This window comes from Epinephelus moara, chromosome 8 (assembly GCF_006386435.1).
Source record: "Epinephelus moara isolate mb chromosome 8, YSFRI_EMoa_1.0, whole genome shotgun sequence".
Lineage (NCBI taxonomy): Eukaryota > Metazoa > Chordata > Actinopteri > Perciformes > Serranidae > Epinephelus > Epinephelus moara.
In genome coordinates, this window is record NC_065513.1 from 16,456,714 (window position 1) to 16,478,608 (window position 21,895).

General features: G+C 42.0%; 1 protein-coding gene across 1 annotated transcript in view; it reads right to left on the reverse strand.

Annotated features, from left to right (window-relative positions):
* Positions 1-138: 138 nt before the first annotated feature.
* LOC126393694 (phosphatidylethanolamine-binding protein 4) overlaps positions 139-21,895 on the reverse strand; it is a 60,456-nt gene continuing 38,699 nt past the window's right edge. The window contains exons 5-7 of the mRNA XM_050049981.1: positions 9,603-9,648; positions 8,071-8,187; positions 139-875 (exon numbers count right to left, since the gene is read on the reverse strand). Of these exons, the coding sequence (XP_049905938.1) occupies positions 784-875; positions 8,071-8,187; positions 9,603-9,648 (255 nt within the window). The 3' untranslated portion in view covers positions 139-783. The remainder of the gene's footprint in view (positions 876-8,070; positions 8,188-9,602; positions 9,649-21,895) is intronic.

A 21,895-nucleotide genomic window follows, 5' to 3' on the forward strand; every position in this document is an offset into this window, starting at 1 on the left:
GAAAAGTATCTTCTCGTGAAAGGGTTGAAAAGTTTATCCCCATCATCCTCTGCAGACCTGGCAGGTAGGCCTCTTATGCAACTGTCCAAAGTTCAAAACAGGTTCATTGTTCCAAAGTTACATTCAAGGACACTTAAACATGTGTTAGAGCTGCTTTTACTTTGAAAAAAAAAGAAAAAAAAAGGGAACAATAAGGACCTGAAATCACCTAATGTTTCCGATTGGGGTGAAAGTGGTCAATGGAAATATGATAAACAATTACACAAACAGCAAGTTCCCTTCACCCGACACACCACAGGCCCTGCAGCCCCTCCCCCCTGTCCTGTCACTCTGTAGAGTATTTTGGTTCAAGTTCCACTGTGGCATCCGGCTGTGTTGCGGTCTCGGTTTCACCTCCCACTTCCTTTTTTTGGCCCTGACGTGTTTCCGTGCCTGAATTAGAATAAACTCTTTCCACACTGAGTTGTGATATCGGGGCCGTCTTCCTTCTCTTGTCGACAGTGTTCGGAAACTAATAAGAAATCCCCAGTGAGGTCAAAATCTATCTCCCAAATCCTTTGCTCCGCACCACGTGACAGAGATACAGGGCAACATCAAAACCTTGCAGCTGCTGTAACACAAAGACGAAGTCTCTTTCTAACTCAACGATAAGATAGAGGTAAAGAGGGCTGACCTGTTGCAAGCTTTGAAGAACTGATGCTGTTTAATTCAGGGAAAGTGGGGGAACATCTTATTCTATATATCTGTATTGACAGATTCTTCTTTCGGGTATCTGAGCATCTTTCAGTCTTTGTAGTTTTGGGTAAGAAACTGCAGAGCGGCCACAGGCTTTCCCAGATCAAACTTCTTGACGAAGGCCTGAAGACCCCATTTACCTGTGAGAGAAGGATGACACATGAATACAGAGATATATTAGTCTTTACATGCATTTGGAGGGAAAATGTGCTCAAAACCCTGGTTTGTTTTGAGGCTGATACAAGAGATCAAAATGACAAAAGCAGTTAAACCTCACACATTTATTTGATAACATGTTTTCATCCTGACAATATCCAACATAAATTTAGTACAGTCTGAGTGCAATCTCTGGTGCATTACAAGAGTATTTCTCATGACCGCTTGGTCCATGTTTAAGGGATCTGAGGCCTAACTGAGCAGCACATGGCTCTGGGATGTGAGTCACTGAGAACAGCACTGCTGAAAATAAAACATGTTGCTGTAATGATGGAGGTGGGAACGCAAGGACGTATTGGCAAGAAGATATGATTCAATCGCCTGGACTGTTTTTTTTTCTTCCCTCCCCTTTTAAACAAACACCAGACGGCCATCCGGCTGGTATGACAATATCACTTCTTAGATTTTGACAACCGCTGATTCCCTGCAGCTTCCCCTCCCTTTACCCAAAAAAAAAAAAAAAAAAAAAAAAAAAGACAAATTCACAATTATCATTCCAAGGCAACAAAACCCTGTGTGCTTAAAACTTGCAAACTTCAACAGATTCTAGAGAGCGAGTGTCTGTCTCTCTGTCTGTCTGTCTGTCTGCGTCCTCACATGTTTGGGCATACATACGACAATAGCATGCTCCGCAATCCAGGGAATCGCTGACATTCTGGTATTTCCGTATGCGGAGTAATTGCATTAACAGCTGCTCAAGAATAGCGTAGGAAAGTTAATCTTTTGAAAAGAAAGCCAACTATTGAAATGGTCCAAATCTGTAGAGAGAACGGTCTCACAGTTAGGGGTTGAGTCTGACTCTGCCTGAATAGAAACGTTACTGCTTTTCACCTTTCGCTGCAGCTGCTTTATAGGCCTTCGCTGTGGCTGTTTTCGCCATCAGGGAGCCACATTTTGTGTCCTGCGGCATTGCGGAGGAGATCTGGGAGAAGAAATACACTTTACCGCTGCCACGCACATCAAGTGCACTCACCTCCCATCAATGCAGAAACAAATAGGAGGGATTCATTTACATTTCAAACAAAATGTCTCATTCAAGGCTGCAATTTTTCAGGCTATTCTCAGAATATATTTAACTTCTATCAAATCTTGAATTATTTATTTGCATGTGTTCGAATTGGAAAGTCAAACAAAAAATGACAATATTACCAAATTATTACTCAACTATTGTTGCACCCATCCTGATCCTCCCCATGTGTTAAGCTTATGAGACTTACACCCCAGTGTGTCCAGGTTTGCCACAAGGTCAGGTCAGGGTCTGAGCTCAGCTGGGGAAGATGATGAATAATAACTGGGAGATGAGCAGATGAGTACCTGGAGCTTTCCGGGTCCCCTCTGTGAATGACGATTGCCTGCAGAAAGGGCTCCAATAATCAAGAGAGGGCAATGGAGTCAAGTGACCTGCCTGTATGATAGGGCATGGCCCCAGTGGCCCCTCTGGCCTGTGCTTCAGTGGGAGATAATGCACCGCCTCTGCAGATCCCCAAACTCCCCTGCATGTCCAGAACAAGGTCCCTCACCCCTTAGAGGTAGCACCTTAAAGACAGCTGAGGGGTGAGGCAACAAACTTTACCCAGAATATAGGGATGTAGCCCATACATCATGTGGCAGATTTGACTCATATGACAGTCATGCATTAATAGTCAAACTTTCTCTTTCTGTTTTATAGGGAGAACATGCGGTATCGTGCAACATTTCCTCTAACGGAGAATGTCACACTGAGGAACATTTTATAGTAGACTAACGATCAGACAGAGAGTCAAAACCAGGCGCTGCTTGTAAGGCTTTACAAACATAATCCTGTCTAAAGCTGTGCAATCATTGGGCGCAATCCAAAGTGAGGCAAATTCACAATATCTGGTGCTATCATGCTGGCTGGTACCCTGCAAATGCCTAGACTTACAAGTGACCTTAAAATAGGCTGGTGTCTGTTTGTAGTGCAGAGACGTGTTTCTGCCTCTCCCATCTGCCTGCTCATGGAAAGGACAGATAGTGTGGGACCTGAGGGCGATGTTAAAGTCTTCCTGCCTCCCCTTTTGTTTCCACCTTGCTTCTCCGTCTGGGTATGGCAGGAAGATCAGGACTGCTGTGAGGTGACACAGAACTGCTACATTTAGTGGTGTGGGCGGTGTCCCTGTTAAACCTCTTATAGTGTCTCGAAAATACTCAAAACCAAGTGATCCTGTTCATCGCAGTCGAGTAAGAGGAGCCATATCAGGGAGGGAGCTTTACTGAGCTTTAGCATTTAACATTCATAGTCAAAACAACGTTATCCTGATATCATGTGGGGAAAATTCTTTTTGGACGTCGGAGGTCAGGAGTCAGACAGAGAGCAGTGCCTCGGGAGCAGAGATACGTCTCGCTCGTGAGATGCTTCAGCAGGGCACACGACTGCCATGGAGAGACCTGGGTCGAGGGATGGTGTCGCAGTGTTTGGCTGCCGTTCTCAGCTCACAGCCTGCTGTCAATATAGCAGCCTACATTGTTACCAAATGCTGTCACCTTGCCGGGGACTGCATATTCAGTCTTAAAGAGATATGTTGCATGTTGAATTATATTTGGTTAGTATTTTTCTCCTGTCACAGTGTAGGAAATACATAAATGAATGAATGAATGAATAAATGAATAAATAAATGAACAAATCAATCAGTTATCAGAATAGTTGCTGATTAGTTTTCAGTTGATCAACTAATTGATAAATCAACTAATCATTTCAGCTCAGAAAATGGTTACTATCTCTACTGGGTGTAAACCTGGAGGGGATCATGTGTTTGGCCATGTGCATAAGTGAATGTGTGTTTCTGCCTGTCCACAGCTAATCTCACAAACTACTGGATCAATCAGCCTTATATTTTGTGTGCTCATTTACGACTGTATGCTTCAGGGTTCCTGGTGGTTGCACTGATTCGCAGTTGTTGAAAAACCTGTTTTATTGATTGTTTTATGTGGTTATTAACTGATGACTGTTCACTCCTCTTGACCGATCAATAGGGGCTGCAATTTTTTCAGGAATCAGCTCAGCTAAAAACAGCAAAGCACACGTAGTCTGTTACAGGCCACATTTTTGCCTTCGTCGTTATTAATTCCATACCTGACATATTATGATCTACTAAACTTAGGCACGACACGAGATGAATTAGTCCTCGTTTTTGTTAGCTTCTCTGTACTCTTTACACCAAGGGGCTGGGAGGGACATTTCCACTGGATGCAGCTCTCCATTGTCTGACTGCCATGCCTGGACCCTGTTTTGGTATGTCCTCCGTGTGACGTCACACCACAACAGCAGCGTTTCAGAAGAGCGTTTTGCACTGCCTAATTTTGTAGACTTGCAGATTTTGATGATTTGGTTATTTTTCCTATTTGTGCCTCTATCATAGCAAAGTGAGAAGGCTATGTCTTTAAATTTTTCTTTCTTTGTCTGTTTTAATTGTGTTTATTGTTGTTATTTCCTACTTTGGTGTGCAGTAGTCTATAAACAAAGTTAAAAGTCCAGTTATGAATGACATGGATCAAAGATTTGTGGGAGTGTTTTACTTACTATAAATACATTAATCCTAATAATTGTATTGTATCTTCCGAAGCGCGCTGTGGCATGTCTGCAGGAATTACAAAAACTGTCTAGAGTGGCCACAATCACTTTGGGCAGCTGGAAGACATCCACCTGGCAGAGATCTGCACACTACTGAGTGCACTTTTCTATTTTTCATTACTGACTAATCTGTGATTTCTTCAATCAATAAATCATTTGTTAGAAAGTAGAGAAGATGCCTATTAAAATTTTCCACAGTCAGAAAGTTATTATCATCAAATTTCATGTTCTATCTGTCCAACAGTCCAAAGCTGATCACATATGACAAAGAAAAGCAGCAGATATAGCCTCTCAAATAGGGAATAGATGGAATATTTATTTAAAAAATATGTTAATTATTAATTGTTATTTTCCTGTGGATGGACTTATTGATTGATTTATTGTTTCAGCTCTCCCTTGATTTATGGAATAGGGGAGTTGAGAAAAAAATCTACAAACTTTTACCTCAAACACGACAAGCATCTGTTTGAAAAAAAGAAGAAGAAGAAGAAGAAGAAGAAAAAAAAAAACACAACCAGCCAAAATTCAAAACGTCAAAGTGTTCCTTTAAGGCAGCCGACTCCTGGCTGAAACTCAGGCCTGCTGTAGCAACCAAATCCTGGCTCTCTTGACTCCACGCAGCTCTGATTAATGGTAGAGGCTGTGGGTGGGTGGTAGACATGGATCTGCCCATTACCACACTGCAACATTGCAAATGGCTTCAATTACTGTGGAGTGTGCTGAGCTGGCAGTAGGGGCTCTAGGAGGCAAGATGAGCAACGTGCACCATCCAGCAGCTAACTCCACTGTGATCCATTCATTCACACATGCTCATCGTGTACATCCTCTGCTTTGTAATTTACTACAAGAAAAAATTGAGGGAAAAAAAAAGACGAGAGCTGATAAATTTTTATTTTTCAACTTTTGCACAATTTTCTGCCAGTGATTCTGATGCTGTCCTTCTTGTGATCATCACAGTGTTTGTTTGTGATCAATCTACAGTTGAGGTCCCAGTCAGGAGAAAGGGGGCTGGATGTGTGAACAGTGTTTGTGCAAACTACCGTGTAGGCTGAAACAACACTAGATGGCCTCTCTCAAGGCCTCAGTTTCCCTACCCGGGAAACGCTAGCACTGTTTCCCTTGACAAACTGACTCGGCGGCACTAAACAGTAGCAGGACATATTGAGGGCTTGCCAAGTGGCTGACAAGTATCACGAGGGCCTGTGTGCCCACGCCTGCCCCCCACCCTGGCACAGGGGCAGCCTCCAGTCAGGGACAGCCTTCCTGAGCCAGAGCGAAGGGGATTCCCTACGATCACGCCCCTGCGCCCCGTGCCAAGAGCGCAGACCCCCTGTAGTTCCTTGTGTAACAAACCAGCTGTCCTCATCAGTTCACTGACCCACATTCATAACCTTATCGCAGGAGAGGCACACCAGACTCCCACGGTTCCGCACAACAGCCCTGCTCCACCTCTCATTGTACACCCCCTTTACTACTTAAGTGATGGTCAGAGATGAAAAGAAAAAGACAACAAATTTGCGATAAAATTGAGTCAATGACTGCGCTACTGGAAGTGGAAAACGATCATTAGGAGTCTCCCACCCACGACTAAATGCTCTCCCTTCGCAAATCACATCAATTAATGTCATGGGCTATGAAAAATGCTCTCTGTGTCATACCACATGGAGGGAGGACAGACGCTAATAAGTGAACATACTTAACGGAGGAGGTGGGGAGACATGGGATTCCCTCCGTTCCTCTTGTCTGTGCGGGAATACTGTGCTCACGGCCAAGTGGAGGCCAACAATAATACAGCAGGTACACCACTAAATTCAACCAAACCCATAATTACTGTAAAACTGAGTATTTTTCTATTCACATACTGTGACGAGGCTTTCATTCTTAATATGTTACGCAATGTCTATTTCCATTATTACCCTTTTTACGAGGGCAGTTATCCTCCCCAGAATTGACCCATCAAATGAGACATTTGATTATCCAAGAGTGAATTTCTTAATTTCATTTCCCGTGAATAGAGACAACAGTTTGCAGGAGAGAGGAAGTGAAACAGCGGGAGTTAGACTCATCCAGTAGATTAAGGATGGGTGGATCCACTCCGTTCAATCGCTTCATAATGTGGGGGCAACTACTGTACTAGAGCTGGAAGCAGAAAATAAGGATGCTCCAGTTAGTTTTGCACAAGATAAATATATAAATAAAATATTCTAAATAGCAGGCTATTATTCATGCCACTATTTCTTCAGCTTAACTAGTTCTGACACAGTGAATACCCGAACAATACCTCCTCAAATCTGAGTTTGGATACATAAAATATACCGAAGTACATCTCTTTTGACATTTCTTTTTCCAGAGGTTTCAACATCAAACAGACCTCAGCCTAATGTGCCTGGATTGTTTGCTGACATAGCTGTCAAAACTTCAAACAGCAGAGACTGGCAGCTCCACTGATTCACGGCCGCAGCGCTTGAAGTCTCAAACCGCCCTGATCTCTCCTCAAATCACCGGCTGTGACCCGAGTAGAACAGACAGACGGGCACGCCTCCTGTGAGGTACTGTACATCCAAGTGCGGTTGCCCACCTCCAAGAGACTTTTCTTCAGGGGGGAGGAAAAGTCAGAAAACCTGAAGTGTAAACAAAACAACTCTGCTTTTTGCAAGACTGTTGTCTTTTGAGAGACAAACTACGGAAATGATCTGGTAATAATATCGACAGTAATCAAGGTTATAAGTTAATATACACTCTCCATGTGTGCTGACATGGTTGATAAGGATTTCAGGTTTTAGCGGAGGATAACGAGACGTGGTCAGGCAGACTCGTGCAGGTGTGCGTGGGAGCCAACAATACTTGTCTTGACCCCACAGGCATTAAAACTGCAGCAGACTTACTCACTAACCTCATTAACATTTCCCTTGTTAAGTTCAAGCACTTGGAGAAAATCATCTTTCTAAAGCAACTCCAAATGCTTCGATTGAATGCTCATAATTATTTGTGAATTACACGAAACGACACGTCCTGAGAAAACACAGCCACAGATCAAAACCTGGGCTTAAGGATGGTTAGATGGTGTCTGGCTGCAGCGTCTTGGGACGTTATATAATAAATCAACTCACTAATAATAGCAGCTTCAGCGGTGTCTCGGTTTGTTGAAACCTAACATGGAAACATTTCACCCTAAGTAAAGGATTAAGCCCACTCAAATGAGGCAATACCTAAATCAATCTAATGGTGTAAAATGACACAACTTGCTACTGTATGTCAGGAAATAGAATAATCTGCTTACTAATGCTTACAAAAACACCTGCAGTAGCCTACATACGTTCCTAAAAAAAAATATAACCACAAACCTATAATGTGGTTAATTTGAGAGGAAACGTTTGGGCCTGAGTTTTAATGCCTTGGTGCAATCTTTCTATTGCTGATTCAACAACTAACTGTTGGCAGTTGTGTTGATCAATGTTGCTATATGATCGATGATACTGCAGCGGCCAACAGTGCTGTGAACTCAAGGTGCTGGTGAGCGGAGTCATTACCACGGGATGACTTCTCCTGCTCGGTGAGTGACACTGGTGCGTCTGGAGGCTGCTCAAACAACATGAACTGGTAGCGGTGAAAACCAGATTTCTGTGGTGGGGTTGGAGGATGATAGTCTGCATGGAAAAACAAGAATCAGGATCAGGAGAGCTGAGAATGGTGATGTTACATAGCAATAGACTGTATGTGATTATCACAATGATGCAACTAAAACCTAACAGTGAGCTAAATCTTTGAAATCCCAGTTCTTTCTATTCAACGGTCCTCTTCATGCATCTGGATTATTTTTGAGATTACAATAAACCAGTGGTGTTTGTAGCGTTCTTCAATCACTCTGGGTTGTGGGTAATAAGCGGGCTACAGTTTTTCTTTAAATAAATCCTCTTAAATCAACACCAAACACTGCAACACAGTAAACACACCCAACAGTGCTGTTGTTGTTACACCCGTTACACTCACTCACTGATGTCTGCTGCAAAACAATGGCAGGTAGGAACTAAAATTACCCAGGGGCAAGGGGTCATGAAGGAACAAGTTTAATGTTACACATAAACAATAATAAAATTAAGTTACAAGTACACTTTGCAGGAATTGCTGGTTAGTATTTGTAAACAGTATCAGCAGCCATAGTGAAAGCCAACCTCGGATTCACTTGGTGTTTTGCCTCGCTATATTTGCATTTTTTTGGCGCTGTGTCTGCGATTTCTACAGCTCCATCTTGGTTGCATGCTGCTTATGGTTTAGCACCTGGTCGCTACTTTTTAATAAAGTCCCCATCTCAACTGCACACAGTGCCCAGAAGATCCTGAACACAATCAAATAAAAAGGAAATAAGAAAGCAGGGTCTCAGCAGATAAACACATCGCCACACGTTTCTAGTGGGTCATACGTGATAATTAAGAGGGATTAATTTTGTATGAGTCTACACCAGGGATGCTCACATTGTTTTGCCCGAGGGCTTCTTTTGCAGAATGACAGAGGGCCAGGGGCCAGTTCAAAAAACTTTTTTTTTTGCTGTTGATGTTTGCTGTTCTTACTCATCTTTCTCAAGAGGCAAATCCAGTTGCAGAAAGCCCACACAGGTCAGGTGTTTGCAGGGGCGTTTCTAAGATTTGAGGACATTCAGGGGTTAGCCAGACCTCTCCTGGGGGTCTGATGGATCCTCCCCTGACATTACTTTTTTTACTTTTTGATGCTTTTGCACTCTGGCACATTATTTACATTAAAGGTAAAAAATCCCAGTTTGAATCAATTTGTTTTGATTGTGAAATAGAAAATGGTCAGCGGGCCAGCTGGCACCCTATTGGAGTCCAGATTTGGCCCACGAGCCGTAACATGTGTATCAGGAAAACCCTGCACAGTATACCTTTAAATTAAATTACTGAAACTGATGATGATATAAAAACTATTGTCAACTAAACTAAACTAAATCAATCAATAAGTAAATAAGGCTCACACAACATTAATGAGTATGATAGGTAATTTATGTAAACCACAATTTAATGAATGAGCAATTGAAAACCATTCTTACCAGTGATGGTTGCCCCTTGTATCTGTCCTCTCTTGAGTGCACTGCCCTGGTAGTAAAAACACAGAGTCGGTCAGACAAAGCATTTGAAGTTCAGGCAGTTCACTTTTGGGTCAAAGACCATTAACAAGAAAGAAAATATGGTGAGCTATTACACCTCTTCCTACAACACTATCTAATACCAGTATTCCCTTAGTTTTGTGTTCTCACAGCCAAATATTCTGCACTCGCTTATCTCAGTGGTCAGTCCTTGAATTAGCACCACCTACCAACTAGAGAGAGGCTGGAGAGGCCATTTAATTCCCCGGCCAATTTTATCTGGAGCAAGTTTTGTTATAGTCTAACCTGCTGACTTTTGACTAAATCACACATATATTGTCATATTAATGGATTTTAGCAAGAATGGATTCAATAAACACTGAGACTCGGGTGATGATTGGAAAAAGACAATCATTTGTCGCTAGTAATCTAAAAATAAAAAAAGACAGTTCCCAAGCAAATTAAACCACTGAGTACATTTCCAGGTAGTAATTTCCCATATTATTAATTGTATATTAACTTCCTGTTGCCTAGAAACAGACATCATGTCACCTGGTGTGAAGCACAGATATTTTTCATAAGCATTTTCTACTGTATATTTGTCAGGTTAAACTCCCTCATCCCCAGGAAGCACACAGTCAGCCACTGCAAATTGCACACAGGAATGTTTGTTTAATAGACTTGGCTGCTTACTGCAAGACGGCTGCATCCTTGAGTGGGAGGCAAAGGACTAAATATGTTGTCTGTGAAATGGCCCAAAACCCACTTGAGGTAAGCATGGAAGTCCCCATCACAGGCATCAAATATCTGGTCTCAGCACCTATTTCTGTCCTCTCTTTCTCCACACACAGGCTCCCCCCACAGGGTAACACAGGTACTGTGTTACTAGACAGTGTGCGAGGACAAAAAAACATGCAGGACATGTTGTTTTCCCCCCCGGTCTAATTGGATCCTTATGTTGAAATGGACAAAATACAGTTTATAGTAGTATAGAAACATTAAGCCACATTCCTCAGTGGGGACATGGACTTAACCAATTCAGAACATAAATACGTATTTTGTAGAGTTTATATCATCTTGGGAATGCTGCAAACACATTTTGCACTCAGCAATTATAATCATTTTTAAAAAAGGAAATTAAAATAATACAGTGTTGTAAACACAACTTGAGCCCCCGATTTCAGTTATCTCATAAATAACTTCACTGTAGTGTTTGGTTTATAGTCTTGACAAGGAAACAGAAAGATTTTGTTTGCTTTCTTGTCATATGTGAAGAGCTAGGAAACTGGACCCATCACAAATGCTGTCTGGAGCAGAACATGGTACACAGTGCCAATTAAAATGTTTCAACTCTATTGTCATAAGTACATAGTGTGTCTGTAAATCTGTGCCAGAATGACTGAGATACACTTTGTAATGAATCATAATTTTATCATTTATATTTGACTCTTTCAGTACAAAATGTAGCGGCAGCAAAGCATGTGTCCTCTATTGTGCATCATCTCATCTATAATCCTGTGACTGCTGTTTAGGAGGTTTAGCAGTAAGTATTTGAGTGCAGAGCACAAGTGTTTACACAGCCTGGTGAAATTCTGGAGATTAGTTTCAACTGTGAGTATCTTCATCCACTGATCAGTGAGAAAAAAAGCTTTATTTAGAAATAGCAAGAGTCCTGCAGCCTGCAGGATCCAAACCCATTGCCATAGCAACAGGTAGTCAACATTTGAGCGTGCAACATTTTCCCACATCTTAATGCTCGGCTCTCGCTCACTCTCCACGGCACCCTCTGCCCTTTTAATTTCTTTACAATACATACAGTAAAAACAACAGCAAATGAATGCAAAATTTTAACTCAGCCAAATAATGAAAGATAAGTCAATCATATGCAGAATTCACATAGGATTACATATATTAATATTCTCAAGATATACAAACCTTGAGAATAATCAGTTTTGTGTTTACGGTGTTTTTATCTATTCCAAAGCAGAGCTGGTGTCACAGTAGCTGCGACAGGGCAGGGCGGTGTCGAGGTCGCTGACACTTGATGCTCACTGGGGAGTGACAGACTTGCTCACACTAATCTACAGGACATTCTCACATGGTGGGCGGCCTCCCTCAGGGACCCTGATGTGGGGGCGTGACAGAGAGCGCGAAAAGTTCTGACCACCTAATGATTGACAGCTGCTCGCCATGGTGATTGTGTTTTGTGTATTAAAAAAGGTTCAACTTACTGACTTTAATATGTAGGCCTATATCATGTTAATCTTGCAGTATTGTTATAATTAGAATCTTAAATGTTAAGATACATGGCTAAAACATAAAATGCAACAACAGCACGTGAATGGACTAAAATGATGACTCCAATGATTGAAGCATTACTTGAGCGATTGGAAATCATTGTAGTTTGACCTAATTAAATTTACCTAATGCCTCACGACCCTGCTGAATGATTTCCTTGGTAACCCCACCCATGCAAAATCTGGGAGTGATGATGTCATAAATTAGGAATACATAATGATAACAAGGCTCACACAGTGTCCGTTGGAGCCACCAATGAGCTCGTGAACAAGTACTTACATTGTAGGTCTCTGGTTGAAGTTACTTCAGCTACAGTTTTGCTGCATGGATGATAGATGTTATGGCTGCTTGCACCACAGAAAGTTTTTCATATAGTAAATCCATTACAGCTTTGTTAGAGGGAATCAAAAGCAACATCACACATTGATGAAGTTAATCTAAGATCGATTATATCCTCAGCTAGGATGATACTCTGAGCTCTGGGTTAGAAAAGTCAAAAGCGTTGAGACTCCGCACCCAAGACACTCGAAACTCCCCAATAAAACAAGAACAGTGTCAACAGTATGCACTCTATACACAAAGGTAAATATTTTAATATAGACATCACGTCTGGTGACAAATCTCAAACCAAATGTCATAGGAAAAGTCTAAAATAGATTCATTAAAATATGGTTTAATTACTATATACATCAATGTCAGAATAAACTGTGCAGTTATTTTGGGACTTTCTGTGCTGGCCTTAAGCCGAGGATCAGAGTTACATTACATAAGGTGATTGACGATTGTATTTGTTCAGTATTGTTTGCCCATAATACAGACATACAGATCTACTAGTCACTTCTTGTCTCTGTAAGCAGTTTGTTTTTATCTTAAAGCACTTGGCTGAAAAGCAGCAGAATATTAAAATGTGCATCTTTACCACGGGAGCCCGATAGAGTACTCACGGCTGCTGTGTCAGTGTTTCAACTGTTGGAAATTTGCAAGTTATGTCATTACAACAGCTGAAAGTTGAAAAACACTAGGAAGTGCCGCTTCATTATCTATGCAGTTACCAAGGAACCCACTATCAGGGTTTCTAAATATTTTCTCATCCAGGCGCTACACTTAAAATTCATATGTTTATGAGTCACATAATGTCTTCGAGGTTCAATCATTCATAGAGCTGAATATACAACACCAACTCAGTTTGTGGCCATATTGTATGTTTTGGATTGTTCTGCACACATCCTTAATATGTATTCATTAATTTATACTTACTTAAACACATATTTACAAGAGATAAATGTTTGCTCTTTAAACTCATCATGCGTGGGAGATAAAAGTTACATACATACATATACAGTATATCATATAACAGGGTCATATTATAAAGTTCTGCAATTAAGATGACAGAGAGAAGCTCAGCACTGTTGCAATGAGGTACGATTTGAAGACTGTGGAAAGTATTCTGAATAAATAATAAATAACCACAAATAATTCCTACCACCAAACCTTAAACCCTGACAATCATCAAACTGTCACTCATCACAGCGGTCATGAAGGTTTCATTGCCAATCATTTAATCTATAGTTTGCATAATGTCACAGTCTTTATTATTTATTTAGTCGAGGGAAAAGCCAAACTCTTTTTATATCCAAATGTAAATGAAACAAACTCAGACTGACACAAATGACCTGAACTGAATTCAAGTGAGTTATTAGTTCAAACCAAATGTGACTACACTTTGCATCCTCACACGAGGGGAATACCCATTCTTGTGGCTGTGATAGTGAATCACACACTCAGCAGTGTGGGAGAGGCAGAAACTGACAGAGAAATAAAAACCAAAAGCATCAAAATGGCTGGTATATTTCACAAATTTAACAAAAAAAAAGAACATACTCTGAAGCTTATAGTTATGTCTCTTTTCAAACGGAGAGCGTTACGTTTGATATAAGAGACTCTGTGAGCAATAAACTTGAGTGGGAGAGAGAAATTATGGCTGAATCAGAGGAGGCCTGGACTTTGTATTAATGCTTTGTTTCTGTTGTTAACTTACTCATACATATCAAATACAAATTTAAATTGTGACAATACCATTGCTTTCATATTTTTTTGTACTGTGTTGACGTTGCTGGAAACGGTCCAGCCATCTACTGATATATTTATGGCAGCAGGGGGTGTAGTGAGTAGGGACACCACCTTTCAAAGGCCTAAGTTCAAGACTCTGCAACAGGAACCATGTTATCTGGTAACCCGCAAAAAAGTCCCTACAAGCTGTGGTATAGCTAACCCTGACCTTTGATCTTCCTGTGGAGGGCAATCATGATAAACAGCATTGTGGATTTGAGTATAAAAATTACTGTACAAAGAATTGATTGAACATATAATCCACCACCATCCAAAATTTCCACAGTAGATTTCTTCATTTGTCTCTGCTCTGTTCAAATGTAGAAGCCCATCCCCACTCTAGATAGTAGCTCTAACTAATGTTAGTCCAGCTGCGGTGTTACGGACACTTCATGCTGCCTCTCCCTGTTGTTCATCGTGGCCCAGCTTGCCTTCATGTTTTACTGACTCTATTTCACACTCTGACTCAGACAAAAGCAGAAAGGATCCCGAGCAACCTACACGTTATGAGCAATGAATAATTCTGAAAATCTGGAAAAAGCAATGCAGCAGAGCTTTTTTCTCTGTGGGTCACGTAATAGCCTGACACTCCAACCACCAATATTCAGCGCAAACAACTCTGGCTCTCAGTTCCAAGTGAAGTACAACCAAGGCTGATCCAGACCATAACCATAATCATAATCCACACAATTAAATTCTTGGAAATGATCATTGTTGGGACATTGATGTCCTCCCTGTGGGTCTTAAAGTGGCCAGTTATCACCAAGGTAAGCCTGCTCAACATGTGAAATGAAACTCAGTATTATACATGAGTTGTTAACTCCTCCAAGCCTAACAGAAGATGAGCAGTGTGTTTGTATAATGCGTCTACATAACTTCCGCTGGGAATCCTCTGACAAGAGGTAGGAGTCCGCGAGGAGGTGGTGAGTAGGTGCAGGGGTGCGGTTTCACCAGGAATACCCACTTGCCCAAGAACCCTTCTCCTTCTCTGTGTGGGTGAGTGCTTCCCTTTGTCAGTTACTCATGCACCTCCTTGTATACACACCACTTCCCTCCCCCTCCCTTGCACACCCTGTAAACCCACACCTACGACAATCAGCACCCACGTCCTTCTAATACAGTTCTGAGAGCATCATTCTCCCTTTTACTTGCAGTCAGGCTAACAGACGGGGAGAGAGAGCATGACAGATGGTGTTCACAGCTCTATTTCTGAGGCTGGACTTGTACCGCTACAGCCACCCCTCCACCCCCCCCCTTGCCTATTCCACTCAAGCCAAGTGCTTATGACTGCCTCCTCATCTTCGCCTCAGTAATCAGCCCATTCATTTGCAGGGTTATTGTGAATTAAAAGTCTGTGTCTCACAAGGAACCTCACCGTTTACAGGTTAAACACAGTTTTTTTTCTCCAAGAGAAAACAGTAAGAATCACATCACTGCTCAACTAGGGGATTTAGTTATCTTCAGGAAGAAAATACACTGAGTTTCTGGTTTTAACAACCTTATTTCTTCTAGGAGTTCAATGTAATCTGTCACTTGGGAGTTTAAAATGACTGGATGACTAGATCCTCTGGTATGATGACTAAAAGGAGACCAGTGAGATCACCTGACTTAGAGTTTACGAACATTGTGTGCTACAATTTTCTGACAAAAGATTTAGCAACTTATATAACAACTGAGAATACTTAGTTACTCATGATCCCATTTTATTTTCCTGTCATATCAACACCATCCACCCATGCACTGTCTAACCCACTTATCCTGTTCAGGGTTGCAGGGGGGCTGGAGCTTATCCCAGCATACACCGAGAGAGAAGTCTGTGACACACTGAACAGGTTTGTCACAATCTATCACAGGTCTAACATTTCAAGCTGTGCCCCAATTCAAAGGCTGGTTCTTCAAAAACATTAAACAACACTTAAAGTTGAATTTGTTTTTAACAGCAAAGAGGGATATAAAGAGCTGTATGCGACACATAGAGCATATCTATGATTTAGAGTATGGGGAGAGATGGTTTGTACATCACTTTCAACATGAAGGTGTCTGAGGCTAGCGGCTAACAGTGTTAACTCCATAAGCTGTGCTAACAATGACATCAGTGCTGACAGAGCTACTATTGTTACCTGGGGTAAAACCTGAGGCTGGGTGCTACACTTCTGCAGCTACGCCATTCTGAGATCCGCAGTAATTGCCCTATGAGTGCAGCGCAGAATGGCAGTGATGCGCTAGCCTGTAGAATACACTTACAGGGACGCACACTACCGCAGGGCTACCGCAAAAACCCACAGAGAAGCTCGGATGACAACACACACAGAGGGAGCCTGACTTCATCCTCTGCTCAGAACACCAATTCTCCAATTTATCTTTACAAAGCAAACAGTGCTTTTCTGCTATATTAATGCTCTGAATGTTGCGTACAGCTCCTTTAAATGCATTGATGTTGTGCAGTACGACTGCTGTGGTACATGTTGCTTGCGCAGTGTTGTCGACTGCAGTTCTGCCATAAGGCAAATGCTATAGGTAAAAAAAAAAGCTTGGTTACTGTCTGTCCAATTTCTTAGTCCCGACTCTCAGGCTACAGCAACTCTATCATGGTGTAGTGGACACTCTGAGCTTTGCAGAATGCTATGGCTCCACTCACCTTCCTGGTGACATATATTTTTCAGCCTGGACTTTATGCTTCCGGATTACTATCTATCAGGAGGCTACCTCGTTAACATTGATTGAGCATAGCAACAACAGGCCACTTTATGTAATGGTCTGGGCTGCCACTCAGCCTTCAATCATCAGTCCCTCCTTTATGTAGATGGTCATCTAACTGCACCACCCTATGCCACCACTACTAAAACTGCAACGAAAGGTCTTAGCTGACACTGAAAAGAGACTGGAGGTTGATGCATTGCCCTGAATTTGGTGGCAAGGAAGAAGCCAGGCACTGGGCAAAAAAATTCCACTACCAGAGTCAGGTGACCATTTAGCCCCACAGCCCTCTCAGTCACATCAGACCACTAAGCTTTCACTGGTGGTCAGTATGGCTTGGGAGAACATGGTGACATCGATCAACAGATTCAGGCCTGGAAACAACCAACTTAGACACAAACGGCAACCTCTGAGGAGAAAAAATGAAGCCAACGTGGAACTGCCACAACCTGCCGCTCCTCAAATGGCCACTAGAGGCTGGCTCCAAGAGAGAGTCAATCCCCACAGACCTCCATGTTAAAATGCCCAACTTTACAGCAGAAAAAAAACATGTATACAGCTTGGCACAAAAACAGTTTTAGTTTCTATAGCTAATTTCGTCCTTCATGGTGAATCACCAGTTTAAACAGTAGTAAGGCTTAAAGTTATGTATGCATAACAACCACTGACAAGTTGCTACCACAACGACAATGTTGGGTAGGTAACATAACCATGACCCCAGCAAACTCTCTGTTTTTTTTTGTGTGTGCCCCTTTGTATCAGCCTGTGTCCCACCCCCAGACTTGGAGATGTTTGTGGGTCCATAAACACAGCACAGGTGGAACTCTTCATGAGTTTTCTTTTTCCTCAGTAGCAGTTAATGAAATTTGAGTCACGGGGTGGAAAACTGAACGACCTGATCAGATCAGACTGATGGATTAGAGGAGCAGATGCTGCAGAGGCAAGTGAATAAAACTTAGACCCAGTGCAATGAACAGTTACTTTTACTTTCACTGTACAGTGTTCTGCTGCTCCATCTGTGCCCAGGGTACACTCAGCACCCTGACAACGCAGTGCAATGTATAACTGAACGCTATTTTCCAACAGCGCTCCTAATACACAGTCCAGCTCCAAAAATAACAAATCAATAGATGGCAGCAAATGTTATCGTGGTGGCCATGATGAAAGAGCTTGTCAACTTCTGTAAGGTTTGACACAAGTCAACACAACTAATGCCATCTGCAGACAAGCATGCATCTTAGTCAAGTCATCGTAGCAATTCTGGTGTGGTATAGACACGCTGAGGCCAGTGTAAGGAACCCCCTCCAGGAACCGGGAGCACATCTGAAACCACATTTATGGGGAGCTCTATGGCATAACATTCCAGCAATGCTTTCCCATTGTAGTCTATGACTTTCACTTATAGAGGCCATAGGGGGTCTCTGTGGACTGTAACACAACCCGTATGGTCACAGACTTCCTAGAGTTGCTTTTCGCTTAATGGTTTCTATTTTCATAAACAATGGCCCACAGTTCATCTCTGTGAAAGTCATGAGGGAAAGGGCAATTAAACTCGTATATATGGCTCTGTAACTGAGGCAAAACAAGTGTGAAGAGACTGAACCAGGTGCTGAAGAATGGTATTAGAGCTCAGCTAACAGATGGCTTCACCCTTTTAACTGCACTGCAAACCCAAACTACATCATATTCCTCCACTGGAAGCTCTCCTCAAAAGCTGGTCTGTGGCCTATGCAGGTCACAATTAGCTGGGACCTGCTATCTTCTTCAAAATAGCACACAAACAGACGTTGGCAAAACCCAGTGCTGAATGAATGGGGAGTAATGTCAGCCTTTATTTTATAGCAAGCGACCTTTACTTCTTGGTTGAACAGCTGGCAGATGTGTGTGGCATATAGCATGTGCACGGTATGTTTTATTCATGTTTTGCAAAGTACAATTAGCGATGTAGTTGTTTTGCCTGGGTCTAAACCTTTGAATCTGCCCACTCCACTGACTTTAAGGTGACTCATTTGTCTGGTATCGTGACATAAAACAGCAGTTTCTCAGTTAGAATTTTTTTTTAAAATGGCCAATGAGTGCTGCGGGGTAACTGATTTAGCTAATTGGCTCTACAGGTGGGATTAACGCCTTTGTCATGTGTTGTCAAACAGTGCATTGGAACGAATGAGTAGTAATAACAATGACGGCGAACGCTGTAATGTTAGACAAGATAGATGCTGCTATCAAGGCTGTTCTAAATCCTGTCTTTTCAATATTGCCCAACATCGTAGTTTGTGTTTACTTTGCTCCACTCTTCTCGTGGTATGTTATATAGGTATGTTGGCATAGCTACGTATCAGTGTGGACTTAAAATCACGTGGTTTTAGGTGGATACTGGGGTGTCTAGTAAGTGGCTTGGGAAAATCAAATCCACCTTCCTCCGCCTCTCTGACATTGTGATCCATGGACACAATGTCAGACTGATGATGCAAACAGAGCAAACGAGTTGACAATTCTGTTTGATATAAGGTGTGTGGTTGCTTCCCCCACTCCAAATCAAATATGGAAAATACCATAACAATAAAAATAAATCAAACTTGAAACCAGAATTACTGCCTCACGGTTCTTTGCCTCCATGAACCAGTAAAGATTCACTTACAGTTTACATCTATGTCTGTAAAAACATGGATGCCTCACACACATCTTACCCCCAAAAGCACAGAAGAGCTATAAAATCAGCAATGTTTTAAGGACAGCACCCAAGATTAGTGTCACCAATTCAATCTCTGACCAAATGTCTCCCCTCTGTTCCTGAGTTATGACGTTGAGTAACGGCCAGAAAAAGTGTTTTTGCAGAACATTATGGTTTCACAGCAAAGTTGACCTTTGACCTTTTGTATAATCACAATTGTATTAAATGGCCGAATCTGATTCAACTCAGGTAATACTGTGTTGGGTACAGCCCTAGATCACAGAGACCTTGAACTTTAACCACCAAGTTCTAATCAGTTCGTTCGTGAGTCCAAGTGGACATTCATGCCAAATTTGATAAAAATTCCCTCAAGGCCTTCTTGAGACATTACAATCCCAAGAATGAGACGGACGCAAGGTCACAGTGACTTTGAACTCTGACCACCAGATTCTTATCAATTCATTGTTGAGTCTAAGTGGACGTTTGTGTCAAATTTGAAGAACTTCTCTCAAGGAGCTCTTGAAATATTGTGTTCACGAGATTGAGGTGGATACAAAGTAACAATGACCTTGACCTTTAAGCACCAAAATCTAATCAATTCATTCTTAAGTCCAGGTGGATGTTTGTGCCAAATTTGAAATACCCTCATTACGTTCTTGAGATATCATGGTTAGAGAATGAGACAGGCCAACAGATGGACCGATGGACAGATGGACTGATGGACGTACAGATGGAAAGCCCAAAAACATAATGCCTCTGGCCACAGCTGTCACCGGCGCAGGGCAAGGCATAATTAAATAAGTCAATGCATTAAATAAATAATACCGTACAGTTTAAATTCCGATTTTCATACAGATTTTTTAAAATTTAATTTATTAATTGTTAAAATAAACTTCTAAATTTTCTTTTTAACAGGAAGAAATGTGATAATATTGACCACTATTAAATTAAACACAAACCTAATAATATTTTTTTCTGGAGTCTCTGGTCATGGTAAATGAGCCTATGTTGTGAAAAAGCCTAATGGGCTTGAGTCTGGGTTGATTGGTTGGTAAAGCAACCTAATGGTGATCAGCTGAGCGGGATGGATTGGCCTCAGCAGGACAGGGTGAAAGCCAGTGGGGGAGTCACCCATGATCTGCTCCAGTGCATCAACAAATTAACTCACTTAACAATAGCCTGCTGGACTAATGGCTTCAGTAAAGAAACTCATTTGGCTTTGGTAATGAACTGAGTTGGAAACATAAACAGTCCAGTTATTAAGTGAACTCCAGCCATCACTGACATCACTGTGATGTACCAAACCTACACTACACCAGCCAGGCTCATTAGTGAGGAGGCATACTATTACTCAAATCACTGACTTAAGAAACTAGCCACCCAAACTCATTATCACACTCATCTATTCAGTCTAATTTGCATAAATTACAAATATGCCTTAACAAAGTGGCCGTGCTGGGTTGGTCATCTCATTCTCATAGAGCAGATTGGGCCTAACAGGGCAGAGTACAGGCCACAGTGAGAGTGTTTTAATAAGATAATTTCAACCAACCTGGGTGCTGCTTCTGAGCCCTCGCAAGCTCCTGTGTGTGTGACTATGGGTGCTGATGAGTCTGTACTTTAGTACTGTTGAGGGAAGCCCAAGCCTGAGTTCCCAAGGTAACAGTCGGTTTGAGTGGGGGCTGGCTGACTCATTTGAAGGGAATCCTGGAACCTGAACAAGGCTGCCCACTCGCCCCACCCCCAGCTTCATCAGCACAACAAGCAAACAAGGCGCTGACATGTCCCCATATAGGGCTTCCCACTGACGGGGGTGGCACTGGAAAATCCCAGCCTGAGCTTGCCTACAAGTAGCATCAGAAGACACGCACACACCAACACGAGGCCTCACTGCTCCATGGCTACAGCGGTTTCCGGCGGTAACAACAGAAATCCACAGAGATGGTAAATTAATAGGTTATAATAGAGCTGTATGCCCACAAATACATCCAGGCACGTGCTGGATTTTGATTAATACATGAGAGGATGGGGGAGATGTAAGGGGGTGGGAGAGGAAGAGAAGACTAAGCTTATTAAGACAGTCAGCGGCATAGAATTAAAACAGTTTTTTTGAAGTGAGAACGGTGACACAAAATAAATGAGTATTGAGGCGTTGTGGGCCTGGGCGTGGAGGAGGAGGAATAGAGAAGTGAGAGGAAGAGGTGGAGGATGAAGGAGGAGTAGGTGGACAAGAGAATGAACTCTTTGCCCACACAATTAATCTAATTATTAAGAAATTAAAAAAGATCAACAGGCGTGTAATTGACCACTTAATTAGTTCAAGGTCAGTCTATTCTTTTGACTTTGGAAGGATGGGGGGCTACGGTGCAACTACACCAGAAAATTTGGGTGACATATCCCACAAATTGCAAAGACTGATAAACTAATAAATGGCCACAAGTGTTCTCAAATGGATGTGACATAGTTTTCCAAATGTGTAACA